The sequence below is a fragment of the Xenopus laevis genome, chromosome 3L (assembly GCF_017654675.1).
Source record: "Xenopus laevis strain J_2021 chromosome 3L, Xenopus_laevis_v10.1, whole genome shotgun sequence".
Classification (NCBI taxonomy): Eukaryota; Metazoa; Chordata; class Amphibia; order Anura; family Pipidae; genus Xenopus; species Xenopus laevis.
This window is the reverse complement of record NC_054375.1, coordinates 25,510,254-25,525,094: the sequence shown is the minus strand read 5'-3', so window position 1 is coordinate 25,525,094 and position 14,841 is coordinate 25,510,254. Positions and strand designations below refer to the sequence as shown.

Here is a 14,841-nt window from a genome sequence, read left to right as displayed (position 1 = left end):
ATGCAAACAGTAACGAAGTTCCAGCTTCTCTGTATTTAAAATAGCACCAATACTTGGACATGGGCAACACCAGTCTATAGTTGGGACATATCCAGAGGAAATAAATATCATTGGAACCTGTACAGTCATAGGGTATGGATGTATGGATAAATACAAGACAAATAATTTTCCCTTGTTTGTTATGGATGTATGGAGCCACAGCTAAGGATATAGGCAGGTATCCATGATAAAGTGTTGAATAGCACTCAAAACATTAAGGGGATTATGTTTGTCCTTCTTGGTGACTTCTCTAAGAAAAGGTCAATGGACCAGCTATTTCACTGTCATTCTAGTTTGCAAAATTGTGGATTACTCTGGCAACCACTAGTTTGCCCTTTATAACCCTACACAGAGAACATTGAAGTTCAATATTGTTCATGGAAATTGGTGAAGATTAAATTTAGGATTTAATCAGCTTTCATAATTCCATCAATTATATTGTATACAGCGACTTTAATTGTATTATTTTTCTTGCCTTTGTTTGCTGTCTCTTAGATGTATGAAGTAAAGCAAGACACCGGCATCCTCAGAAAGTTATATGCTTTATGGAACAAATGTACAAAGATTTTACAGCCCAAAGTGCCACAACTAAGTGAAAACACAAAGATGAAACACTTATCCTATCCCTTTTCCAGAGACAAACTGCATTTGTGAGTATGGGTTGTTTTTGTCAATGCACGGTGGTAAAATCCAGCTGAAGGGAAAAGACCACAGTGGTTTGAATTAATTTAATTCAAAAAGCCTGCAAAAATGAAATGAGTTATATAAGGAACCAAACCGAGTACCAGATTCTGTTTAACCTCTGCATAGCTCCAGCAGTGTGGTTAAAATAGTAGAGATTTTTGATACCAGTTTGTAGGGTTAAAACGATGTACTGTGCAATTCACACTCATATGTTACAGTGTGATAGCAGTTTTTGTCCAGCAACATTTAGGCAAGCCTAAGGGCAGAGCCAGAGACCCATGCTCAGATTCGGGGAGATCAGTCGCCCAGCGGCAAATCTCCTCTTCGCCGATGATTTAGATTCTTGCCGGTGGGAGGCAGTTCGGGGAGATTAGCCCCGAATAAGTGGCGTTTTATGGCCGGGCGACTAAATCTCCCCGAATCAGAGCATGTGTCTCTGCCATTAGTTGAGTAAAACTGTGCCTCACCCATTGCCTAAAACAGTTGTAAACCCACATACTGTAACTCTCCATGTTTTACTTGGCCAACTTACGTAGTAATGCCTTATCCATTTTCTAGGTACAACATTAAAGACAAGGACACATTTTTTGATAACGCAACACGGAGTCGAATAGTAAGTACGCACGCTGTTCTGAATGGAACTGGTTGAGGCAACTTACTTATCTGCATTTGTAGATGCCTGGAGAACTTTTCCGCTTTGAACATTCATATTGATCTTGTTTAGATGCTAATAATGGAGTTTTATGTTAACTGTTCATAAAGGCTTTAGAACTCTGCAGCCTTTATTGTTCTTATTCTACTGTTAAGTTCTCTGTGCTGAACGTTCCTCCACTGCTCAATCATCAATAGAATGGGGCTCATTTATTAATTCAACACAGTGTGGCAAGTGTCCATGACTAGAGCAGAGTCAGTGTTCAGGCTTTATTATAACAGCACAACCTCTGCAAAGTTGTCCCCAATTCCCAATAGTTAAAGAAACAAAAAGGCCACCAGGTTAGAATGTTAAGGACCACATGTTTATTGTTTACATATAAAGAATGAATGAAAGAGAAGGTCGTACTCCCTGATCTAGTATGCTTAAATCATTTATTGTGTAAATAAAATTTAAACTTACAAGATAGGAATGCTCAACTCACTCATCACATTATACAGTATATATGCCCAATGTGTTTCATCAAATAGTGACTTCAACAGGGGCTTGTGTTCAGACCAAGACATAATTTTATATATATTTATACTATCCTTGAAAAAAGTTCCCAGGTCGGACTGAAATATCCGATTAAAATGTTGTATCACCATGTGAAATAAAAGGAACACATATAGTTCACCATAAAGAGAGTGCTGATCCTCCATATACACTATTATTGATCTTGCACCTCTGGCTGTTTGTGGTTTGAGTGCTGGCACATTTGGCTGAGGCCACAGAACAAGATCAAAATCTTGTGCTTTTTAGCTGGGGTATATATCACCAACCTCTAGGCAAGAATTCTTACTGCCACACTGTGACCTGGGTTACAGGGAAATCATGGAGGGTTGGTGGAAACATCTCTAACTGCTGTCCTGCCCAGCAAACTTTCCCCTTCCTGAAACTCCCCTTGACCCACAATACTTCTACCCCAACTTCCTTTTCCTGCTCCACCCCTTCCACTTCCTAGATCTACCAATTCTATCATCCTGCCATAAACCTCCTTACATCCTGCCCTTACTAACTTTGGGGCTCAGTGCACACAGGTACTGTTTCTCGCACCAAAGTGTGGCTCCCATGCATGTATTGTACCCCCAAAAATACAAGAATGTGTGAACGTAGAATCTGTAAAGTACATTGGTCAGGACAGACCTCCTTCTTAAAGGGAAAGCAAAGTCTAAAATAGAATAAGGCTAGAAATGCTGTATTTTGCATACTAAAGATAAACATGAACTTACTGCACCACAAGCCTAATCAAACAAATGATTTATGCTTTCAAAGTTGGCCACAGGGGGTCACCATTTTGTAACTTTGTTAAACATCTTTTGCAAGACCAAGACTGTGCACATGCTCATTGTGCTCTGGGCTGCTTAGGGATCGTCATAAATGATCAAAACAGGGAAACAAACAAAGCTGCTTGAGTTCTGCATGGCTGGGAAGTAAGGCGAGGGCTCCCCCTGCTGTTCATAAGTATGATTGTTTCCCTGCAGAGCAGTTAGGGACTGTCTGGCAATTCCTATCTACAGCAGTAAATGAAGGAAGAATTTCACTGCATAAAAGTCAGGTTTCTTATAAAAACGGTGCACATTTTTTAATTAAAGTATATTGGAGATAGTTTTCTTTTTCATTAAAGAAAGTAAAAATGGGATTTTATTTTTTTGCCTTTACATGCCCTTTAACAAAGCAAAAGCACAAAAACAAAGATAATTTTTACAAGTGAATAAGTTTGCAAAGCATGCATTTTGTGAGATTATTGTGATCAAGCTCCATTAAGGCTTTCGTTATTTTTTTTTTTTTTACCAGGTATATGAGATATTAAAGAGGACTTCTTCTGTAAAGGCCAAATACAGTATGGGTGAGTGTAAATATTATATAAAGTATATTTAGCCCTTTTCTATAATGTTTTACTAGGAAAAACTTTTTGATCTTTCATTAAACTCCCTCTTTTGTAGATATTTGTGCCTAGGGTTTTATGGTTGAAATATTGCTTTTTCTGGAATTTAATGGCACTTGGATGAGTAGCACAAATTTTGCTGACACACCATTTTATGTGCGGGTGTATTTATTCATTCAGTATGTTCATTTATTCAATAAAAATATCTGTTCTAATGTCAAAATATGTTTACACTGGCAACATATATAATCATTTTGAGCTGTACTCCCCAGATACAGTAAAGTAGCTGGCATGACATTTGGAACTAGATATTGAAAGTACCCATAAAATGTAATGGGCACTGGCAGAGAATTTGCCTGACAATTTTATCTTTCTATATCCTGGTAACATTAATGTACTGCATTTATTTCCAGTTTGCAAAATTAAAACATTATACTTTAAAACTGAGGTGTCCAGGTGCCACCTTCCAAGATAAATACCCATTTGGCATTTTATAGATTTTTATGGTTTCAGGTATATCAGGATTTACAATGATTCTGGCAAGAGTTTTATGAGAAGAACCCCTTAAATCTAGATTTGATTAAGTTATGTGACATATTTAAAAAGAATGAAGCCCAGGAACTGGTTGCAGTTAGTTTATTGAAAACATAAGTTTGGACTGAAATTTCAAAGGGTTGAAACAACTCACGTTTAAGTTTTTCACTCTTCAAATGTCTGCATTTTTGTTATTCCCTAATTCTTATGTAGAGCCCAATCAGTATCGAACATGGTGTGCAACAGAAAAAGACATTATAGCTACCAGATGTGATAAATAATTGCCCATTAAAGAAGCAATGTTGTAGAATGATAATTTTGTCTATAAAACAGTGGTGAAGCAAAACAAAATTGCAGGTCTACAGTCCTGGGATCTGAAACGGGTAAACCTCTAGGGTGGAAAACAATGAATATAAAAGCAAATAAAACCATTCACTGTTGGCTTTGAGAGATAAAAACTCTGATTTCTGGTTTTAAGCATGAAGTCAGTTTGTGAACTTGAATACTGACAGTGCCATCTTCTTGATGTGCTTCTGTTCTTCATTTGAAATCTTATACACCTATTATGAATAAAATGTTGTTTATCTTCGCTATAAAGCAGATTCCAGGCAAAAAGGAGACATATTTATCAAAGGTTGAATTGTTTTTTCTTTCTGCAAAAAGGAGCACCAGACATTTATCAAAATTCAACAAATTGCTTTTTTAAATGATCTTATGGAGTAACTAAGGCCAAAAGTTGGGGAGTTCTATGGGAAAGAATTGCAACTCAGGAAAATTATTTTTAGGTATTTTCGGGGGCGGGGCGGATCACACATATTGGAAAAATCCTTGACAACTTAGATTTTTCACTAATGATAAAATGTGATAAGAAAAGAATTATCATTAATGGAATTGGTTCCATGTTTTGCACTGCATATGTTTTTTTTACACTTGTGAAAGCTTTTCCTGATTTTCCTAAAACTTTTCCAGAAATATTAAAAATCCAGAAAAAAAAAATGAAATGGCCTGGCTAATTTATCAACTCAATTTCATACTTTCCCCCAGAAAGTGTTTTCAAGCTTTGAGCACTCCACAACCATTCAATCCTAGGTGCCAAAACTTTCCAAGTCTGCGCCAAATTTTTTCAGTTGAGATGAAAAGTCATAGTCGCGTTTTTCATTTCAAATTGTTTTATGACAAAATGCTGGGGGGGGAAGGATGATAAAAAAGGAAAGTTTACTGGTGATCACATGTGTAAAGATGGAATCTCATGAATTTGTTGTTGCTTAATGTTACATAAATATGGATATTTCTATTCTATTAAATACTTGGAAATACCCCCTTCTTTTCCCAAATGTTAAATAAAGGTGTGCTTCGTTTTTCTGCTTAATTTCTATTTAATATAGCTAAAGCAATGTAATTATGACTACAATATTTTTCCTGTATCCATCATGGGCCATCTCAACTGCCAATATCTGATGGCTATTATATGTAGTTGCACCAGCATGTTCCTTGTATATGCAAACCTCCCAAACAAGACCTCTGGGGCTTGTGTACTCAATCAAAACCCATGTGTTATGCCCCCATTTATCTAGTTTGGCTGGAAGAAGGTATGGAAACCTGTCTATTTAAGATACACAAACATATCTTTATAAGTGAAGTAATTTAGTGTTCGCTGTGGTTTTAGTTACAGCAACAGTTGCTTCATGTACTGTATTAAGAAAACATTATAGTAAAAGATAACTTTAATAATATATATGTTGTTTTTAAGGTATTACCACATTGATAGCAAACAATGTCTATGACTCCGCATACCCGCTTCATGATGTAAGTTGATTGATTTGAATATTGTATGAAAAAACCAAAAGTGTATAGTTTTTATATTTATATCAGTTCGTCATTTCTAAAGGATACAAACAATACAGAACTGTTTTAAAAATGACAATTGTTTATCCTAAATTCACAAAATGAAGCTCATGTTTATCTTCCAGCTGAGACTGTTGAGTAATTCATCTCAGGGCCAGAATTAGGGGTAGGCAGAAGAGGCCCGTGCCTAGGGCGCAAAGTTGGAGGGGTCCCAGTTATGGTACCTCTTCTGTCACTTTCCCCTAGTTAGGAACCTTGCGCCCCCACCTGAGGCAGCAATGCCGGTATTCTGGCTGCATTGCGCTCCTCAGCGTTTGTGCACGTAAGCATCTACACATACTTGTTTGTGCACATGCATGAGGAGGGGGTGACATAATCGGCCGGGTTGCCCAGGGTGCCACAGCCAACTCGGCCCAGCACTGCTTCTTCTACTCAAACAGGGACCCACTAGAAAACCATATACTGTGAGCCCATTCTCTAAGTTATTTCTTCATACTCTTTCTCCTATCCTCTTTATCATATCTTACATTTTCCATTGCTCATTGTCTCTTTTCTCCTCTATATTTTTATTTGTTTATATCTTTTTGGCTTTACCTTCTCCTTTTCCTATCTTTTTTTTCGACTTTATTCTTTCTTCCCAAATCTTGTCTCTTTTTTTATATATTAGAGAAAGAAGAATGAACATGGTCTAAGCATGGAAAGACAAATGAATAAGTGAACAGAAGGGCTTACTGGCATCTTCCCTTGGACTTTTTTTAGGGCTTTGTTTGTCAGTTTGACCCTGCATCAGTTTAACATCAGCAACTTTCTTGCCCTTTATTTAGAATACTCCATAGATAACATATATGATAAATGTACCATCTACGTTTGTCTCTAGATGCTGCTTTTCTAATGCTGTCTATAAATTGTGCCTCAACAAGGCAAGACATCTCCAACTGTTTCTATGTTCTATGAAATGTTTGAGAGAAAATTTAACTTGGACACATATATAATGCCCTGCCTATGTAGCCCTCTTCTGAAATGACTTTAGGTTATGGATGGGTTATTATTTTTATTTTTAAGGTCAAAAAATGAATTAGCACTACCAAAAACACAAATGCCACAATAGTGGCACTAATAAATATTTCCCTATGAGCAATGGTATTAATAAGCACAAAGCCATATTATATCTGTGCTGTGCCATGGAGTACCAGATTATTGCTGGGGATCCTTATATGTATATCCCCAGATATTTGACAAATCTGCCCCTTAGATTTTAAAGAAGGAAAGAAATAATAAAATCAACCAGTCCAAGTCTCCAGTCTTTGCAGATTCTACCAGGTGTTTTAAAGAATAAAGGAAACTTAGCACATAAAGAAATTGTATTTTACTGAAATCTAGCATGTTGCTGGGAGATTTTATTAGCATCTTGGATGAAAATAACTGGGTCCAAACGATACTGGCAGATGGCAGTTTCTTGAATTTTTGTTGTCAGCTGCTGTTGAATTGACAGATTATTGTGTATTATTGTGTAATCTTTAAAACATTTTTCTTTTAAATTTCAGGGTGACTATGACCACAATAAAAATGAAACAAATGAGCGAATGGTAAGTATTGTAGATTTCTGTATCTGTTTTGAGTTTAAAGCCTCTCCTTTTAGAAGAGCATGTATGTACCAAATGCTCAATGAATTAATTCTAGAGAGTGCTCTCAGAGTTCTATATTTATTCAAAGGCTTGAGACCAGAGCTAATTTATATGTACAGGTTGGAGAATCCTTACAGTACTTCTAACAACCTAATACAGTTTTGTAGGAAGTTGATATAGTTTATAGTTAGTATAGTTTGTATTTTTTTGCACCGTGTCAAATCAAATTCTATATCATAGGAGCAAGCAATTGTACTAACTTGTGATGGGCAAATTTGGGCCGTTTCACTTCGCCGAAAAATGTGTGAATTTCCAGCGAAATTCGCAAAATGGCAAAATATTCCCGATTTGACGCCGGCGTCTAATTTTTGATGCCGCGTCCATTTTTGGACACCGGTTTTGGCGAAATTGCGCCGGTGTCCAAAAAAATGGACGCCTGCATAAATTTTTTTTAACGCCGGCAAATTTTAGCTGTGGTTTCGCAAATTTATTCTCCGGCGGTGAATCGAGGGAATTAGTCTCGAATTTTCGCCCATCACTACTACTAACTTTTACTTTTTGTAGAATCTACTGACTTAGTTATGTTATCCAAACAAATCAGAGTGGTAATGGTCAGGGCCGGAACTAGGGGTAGGAAGAGTAGGCACGTGCCTAGGGCGCAAAGCTGGGGGGGCGCCAGGCACGCACCTCCTCTGTCGCCTACCCCCAGTCCAGTGCCCGACTCTTTGCGGTTCTTACGTATTCTTGTGCTCCTGCGCATGCGCGCGAATACATTTCTCTCCGCATGCGCACATTCGCACCAATGCGCAGAAGAGCAAAAGAAGTAAATACCACCGCATGCGCACGCGAGCGCCACCTTGCGCATGCACACTTGTGCTAAACCGGCGCCACGTCCGCCGGATTGCCTTGGGCGCCTGTGCGGCGTGGCCCTGCCCTGGTAATGGTATCTAAGCTTATGACAGGCTTAGCCTGGAAATACAACTATTCATAACCATAAGCAAGAAATCCAAATTTAACTGAACCCTAATCATACGATTTTTTTGAGTTTTTTCCTGAAAAGCCCAACTTTTTCTGATGTTTGCCTGAAAAGTCTGAAATATTCAGATTTTCAGGCTTATTCCAGCACAGACCACAGAAACTTCCAAATAGGATAGGGACCTCTCCCATTGACTTATATACAACCTCGGCAAGTCCTAGATGTCGGATTTTTGAATTCTGGCTTTTTGCAGCATCGGCTTAGTATTTTTATACTTAAAATTCGGATTTTATAGTAAAAAAAACACTCAAGTTTTTTGAGTGTTTACTATTCAGACTTTAATAAATAACACCCTGAGACTCCCACTTGTTCCATGAAGGAAGCTCCCAAAATGTGAGACTTTTTGTTTTAACCATCTACCAGAGATCTGAATATACTGTACATCTGCAAATAAAAGAACCCTGCAAATTCTTCATCCATTGTAAGTTTGCTAGTAGCATTTTGTTAACCTTACAGAAATATCTTATGGAAATCAGAGCAGAGTCTATGTTATTTTTGGGAATAATCCTAGGCAGAATGATTTTTTACAATCTCCAACTTAATTTAGTGTAGGTTTTATTGCTCTGTATAATAATTATGTGCTATCTACATGAAAGTGTAATTGATTAGAAAATGATTTGCCATTCGCTCCACTTTGGTACTGGATGCTGGGTTTCCTAACAGCTGTTATTAAATATAGAATAGGTTCATTTGAATGCTTTACATATTTGTAATTGAACTGTTCTAGCTTAGGTAGCTTGCTAAAATAATTGTTAATCCAAAAGAAATGATACAATATTATAGGAATAGTGCATCTAAAATATTAGTGTCTGGAAAAATATTCCCAACACGAGATACTGTTTTTTTTCAGCCCCTTTTATCCTGCCTATTAGATTCTTTTATGAAGTGTTAAGTGTTAAAAACATTAAAGGTTCTTTCCAAAAATACAGTACTGATTATTCACACATGTATGTCTGGTCCTAGAACCTACAATACCGTTCCTAAGGAATTCATCTGTTTTCTATCTAAATAGTTTCTACAATAGTTTCAGGGTTTAATTTCCTGAAAAGCACTAATCAGGTACAATGGGGTAGAGGACATTTATTTATCTAGACTTATCATCTATTTATTTGTACAATATTTAATTTGCCACTGATTTTTATACAAGCTTGATTTTTTTCTTGATAAATATGGAAAATTTAAGTTCAGAAAACCCAAATTTAAAAATATCAGATCAGTTATTGACTATGATTTTTTTGAACCACTGAAAAAAATGGATTTTCTTCTGAAAAAGATAGATACAAAAAAGAGTGAACTGTAAATAGAAGGAGCAGGATTCTTACTGGAGGATCCACTTGCCTCAATTGGTCCTTGGGCCCTTGAGGACTTGGCAGAATTCAGTTGTATAGGGTGAACCCATCCCTAATGTTGCTTTTTGTGAAGACTACATCATGTATTTGACCATTGGTGTTATTGTGATGGAGAATGCTGGGTGTTATAATCCAGTACCATTTGGGTACAGCAAACTGCTGTAGAAATGTTAAGTCCTCTGATCGAATAAATAGTAAATTTCAATATACATTTATAATACACAAAAGCCATGAATATCCTGTAAATTATATCCTTATAAACGGTGAGTAGTGATGTCATCAGTTATAAACGGTGAGTAGTGATGTAATTTCTGTCACATGACTCACTAAAATTTGTGTATTATAATAAATAAAGTACCCCCAGTTGTAAAATATGAGGATATTATAAGTTACCTCGGAGTTCCATGACCTGTATAAAAACACTCAGCCTTCGGCTTCGTGTTTTTATATGGTCATGAAACTCCTCGGTATCTTATAATATCCTTATATTTTACAAGAGGGGGTACTTTATTCACTATATAATGTACTTTCCCTTACATAAATAGGAATATTTATATTATGTTGTGATATAAATGATTTTGTTGTTGTTTCATATGATTAACTATCATTTCCACCCCCCTTTTTTTCATTTAGCTGTTACATCGAGAATGGGCAAGATATGGAGCCTTTTACAAATATCAGCCTATTGATCTTATTAGGTAATAAACACAAAAGAAATAAGCAATGAAAGACTTAACCAAAAAATCTTTTTAATTTAACAAGTATCATTTCCTATGACCTGCATACTGTATTTTGTACTGTGTGTGACCATTATCAAAAGTAACATAGCAGTAGAATTTGCACAGTGGTTCCCAACTTCCCACTTATGACTTTAGATTTCATTTTGAAGTTATATTGGTTAACTTTGGTTAAACCTTTCCAAAATCCTTTTGGATATCCCACTTTTTCATATATTTGGCCCCCTAGTCAAAAGTTTTAATCACATAAAATATGATTCATTATCCTGATAAAGCTGGGGTTACTCTCTTGTTTGTAGCAGTACTTGGTGACTCTGTCTAAACAAGTATACTGTATGTATATGTATATGTTCATACTAAACACTATCAGTGGGTTATTTACTAAAACTAGAATTTATAACATCTTTGTAATAAACCAAGCTCCCATCCATGATTTTAACTAAAAATTCTGTACTGGAAAAGACTTTATAAAATCGAGCAAATTATTTAGTTTTGCATCCCGAATCGCCCGAAAACCCCAATTTTTCACATTATCTGATGAAATCCAGTGCAGATCACAATATCTTAACATTTTTAATGGGACATCTGCCATTGACTTCTATATGACCTTGGCAGGTATAAAATGGGTTGATGTGGACTTTTAGCAGCTTCGGGGCTTTCTCCTCTGAAAATTGGTATTTTTCCCCAAAAAATATTGAGGTTTAGTAAATAACCTCTTAAATGTCTATAACAGATTTTCAAACACTTGTGTTCTGATGTATAAAACAGATTGAGACTGTGTTCAGGCAAAGAAGAATGTGCATATACAGGTGATATGATTCTTTGTACTAATTCCAGATGGGTCTAAAGAATAGTTTTTTGACCACAGGGCGTGCGGATGCACCTGTTAAACTAACAACTGGATTTGTAACCAGATATGATTTTAACAGCTTTAGACTTTACTACAGAAACAAATGTGTGCAATAACTTACAAGTAACTTCCTTAGTATTTAATGAAGACACAAAAGACTTTAGTCCCACAGATGCAAAACTCAGCCTGTCCATCAATTTCATATTTTAAACAGCTGCACCAAAGGTATCAAAGGAAACACGCAAGGAAATTCCAAGAAGGGCTTCCAATTCATCCATATAGTGTTGTTTTATTGACCTAGAACTGCTCTTTAGTGTTGCTCCATTGCAAAACACAGTTGTGTGGTGCTTATACAACAAAGCTGAAGTCTGGACATTGGTGTTATGTTTGAAAGATGTAATGCTGAGATTTTTGAGAAGTTGCCCAAATGCAAAAAACATTGGGTTAGGTTAAAACCAATCACATTAATTTTGGTCTTAAGCCTCCACCAAGTAATAACACAACCTTATCTACAGCTATTTTTGAACAATGCCGCTCTAGAACAGTGATTCCCAACCAGTGGCTCATGAGCAACATGTTGCTCACCACCTCCCTAAATGTTACTTTCAGTGGCCTCAAAACAGATGCTTATTTTTGAACTCCAGCCTTGGTGGCAAGTTTTGGTTAGATAAAATCCAGATGTACAGTGAAACAGATCCTCCTTTAGGCTGCCAGTATAGGGCCAATCACAGTCCATATTTGGCACCCCCAGGGACTTTTTTTCATGCTTGTGCTGCTCCCCAACTCTTTAAAAAAGTTGGTGACCACTGCTCTAGAATAAGTCGAATGACTCTCGAATAAGTGAAATTGGGGTAAAAATAGGGTTTAAATCAATATCTGTATAGTGTGCAGGAGAAACAATGCAACATAATGACAGGTTTTGGATTTGTTTCTATTGAGGTTAAAGGATTAAGTGTAAGAGTAAGTTTCTGTATGTCAAGTCAGTCAGGTAGAAGATATCTGCAGATGTACTCCATAGATGGAAGCATATAGCTGATTAATGGCATTTACATTAACATATATCACAGTTCCCTGATCTGTTATTATATTTCTACTGACTGGGACTCATTTACTGGGTTCATTTATCTACCACAGTCACTGTATTGTAAAGCAAATATGGTCCTGGAGAGCTGGAGAAAGGGTTATTATGTAGTGTTTAGATATCCAACCCTGATGCCTGACTACAGCACCCAGTATTCTTTAACTGTAGTGAGTATATTGACGATGCTTGCAGTTGTTATTCAACATCATTTGGGTATGGAAGGCTTATGTCCCCGTTTAAACTGCCTTAGTTCCACAGATTTTTCATCTTTTGTGACATTTTTAGTAAGTACTGTAGTGCAGTGAAGATGTGATAACTAATAAGAATTTTCACAGGGCATCTCCAATGTGAAGTAATATGTGTTATAGCCCTTATTTTGCTTTGATAAAGCAAAACTCACACAAAAGTATTATTTGATCATACAGTGAGTTTAGTTTTAGACAATGTACGTATGAAAAGTGCACTACAAATTATTACCTCCTAAATATATGGATACTGCAATAAAAAGAAAATTCATAGATAAATATAAGGTTTTTTTCCACTCACAGTCTGAATGGCCTTTTTAGCAGATGCAAACATTGCAAACCTAGCTGGGAAAGTCACCAATGTGATTTGCATGGTTAATCATTTGGGAAGCTGGCAAGGAAACAATAACATCTGTCTGGGAAATTGTATCCAATGTTTCAAGCCTGAGAGATAAGATCTGAAGTGGAAAGAGGCACTAGAACATTTCTGATGACAGACAAGTTGAGATCTATAACCACCACTCTTGATCATGTATCATGATACACAACTATTGAAAGATAGGACGTTTAAGAAGTTATGGCTCTCCCAGAACTTGTCATTCTATACTTTGTGTGTATCATCTCATTTAATGGACATTTGGCTGTCCTCTTTTTCACTGAACCACTATAATCCATTTGTGTATTATTCAAGAAATTGATAGATGTAACACATAAGTAGAATCAAAAAGGGGTGCTCACTTAAAAAAAGTTTTTTGTAAAATGAAAAACTTTCACATTAGCATTTCAATGATATTTAAGTTATTTTTAACTTGAATTGGGGTAGGAAAGGTGATATCAATTGTTTCTTTGCATATTAAGTACTATTTATTAACCTTTATTCACTTCTTCATCTCTTGGTCCTCAATACTGAAGCTCTTTTTTTGTGCCCTTTTTCCAACAGAAAGTATTTTGGAGAAAAAATTGGACTGTATTTTGCTTGGCTGGGTCTGTATACATGGCTATTGATTCCTGCCTCCCTAGTTGGGATTATAGTTTTTCTCTACGGTTGTGCAACTATTGATGATGACATTCCTAGGTAAGTCTTTATTATTATTATTTCTAAACTGAAATATATAAAGCACTGAATTACCCATTTGAAAATGATTTCCAATTTTGTTTCACAAGAATTTTATTTCTATGTAACATATTACTAAAATCTTAAAGATATACAAAAAAGTGATATCTATAGTATGTGGGTAATATATTTAAGAGAGTCTTAAAAGCTAGGACCATGCAGAGCACTATAGCTTGGGCAAATTTTATATCTAGATGTGTGTCTCACATGGCTCACCATTTTACACTATATTGCCCTTAAATAGATTACTATCAAAATGATTCTGTTGTATTGGATATTATGCCATGTTGTCGAATCCTGCACTACGGGTACCAGCAGAATACCTGCAAAGTAGTGGGGTTTTGGGTGCAACAGCCCCAGTTCCCTGTGCAGTTCTTGCGTATTTGGTAAGGTGAGGAATTCTATAGCTGGTTGATCTGCCTACTATAGTAACATCACTTTTGGTTCATAGTGACATCACTTCTAGGATAGACAGCAAGCGGGAACACAATTTAGCTTTTCTCAAAACCATCTGTGGGTTCGGTAGTGGGTCCAAAGAGGATCTGATTCTGGTACGGGAATTGTGTCATGTTGCAAGTCAGCTGGTTTGAGTTGGTGCGGGCCTTTCTGACCAGATCTGTGCATCAAGTGTTCAGTGAATTGAAACAATGGCCTGCTTGATGTTAAAGGGATACTGTCATGGGAATTTTTTTTTTTTCAAAATGAATCAGTTAATAGTGCTGCTCCAGCAGAATTCTGCACTGAAATCCATTTCTCAAAAGAGCAAAAGTAATCACTCTTTACTGCTGTACTGCAAGTTGGAGTGATTTTATCACCCCCTCCCTTTTCCCCCCCATCAGCCAAATAAAAGAACAATGGGAAGGTAACCAGATAGCAGCTCCCTAACACAAGATAAGAGCTGCCTGGTAGATCTAAGAACAACACTCAATAGTAAAAACCCATGTCTCACTGAGACACATTCAGTTACATTGAGAAGGAAAAACAGCAGCCTGCCAGAAAGCATTTCTCTCCTGAAGTGCAGGCAAAAGTCACATGACATGGGGCAGCTGGGAAATTGACAAAATGTCTAGCCCTATGTCAGATTTCAAAATTGAATATAAAAAAATCTGTTTGCTCTTTTGAG

At 36.5% G+C, this 14,841-nt stretch overlaps 1 protein-coding gene across 1 annotated transcript in view; it reads left to right on the top strand.

The window, feature by feature from the left end:
- The window catches only part of ano2.L (anoctamin 2, calcium activated chloride channel L homeolog), a gene marked incomplete at its 5' end in the record, with an annotated part of 172,548 nt that overhangs the window by 50,069 nt on the left and 107,638 nt on the right, over positions 1-14,841 (top strand). Inside the window, 7 exons of the mRNA XM_018251979.2 lie at positions 535-689; positions 1,282-1,336; positions 3,212-3,263; positions 5,587-5,642; positions 7,226-7,267; positions 10,325-10,389; positions 13,545-13,679. Coding sequence (XP_018107468.2) covers positions 535-689; positions 1,282-1,336; positions 3,212-3,263; positions 5,587-5,642; positions 7,226-7,267; positions 10,325-10,389; positions 13,545-13,679 — 560 coding nt within the window. The remainder of the gene's footprint in view (positions 1-534; positions 690-1,281; positions 1,337-3,211; positions 3,264-5,586; positions 5,643-7,225; positions 7,268-10,324; positions 10,390-13,544; positions 13,680-14,841) is intronic.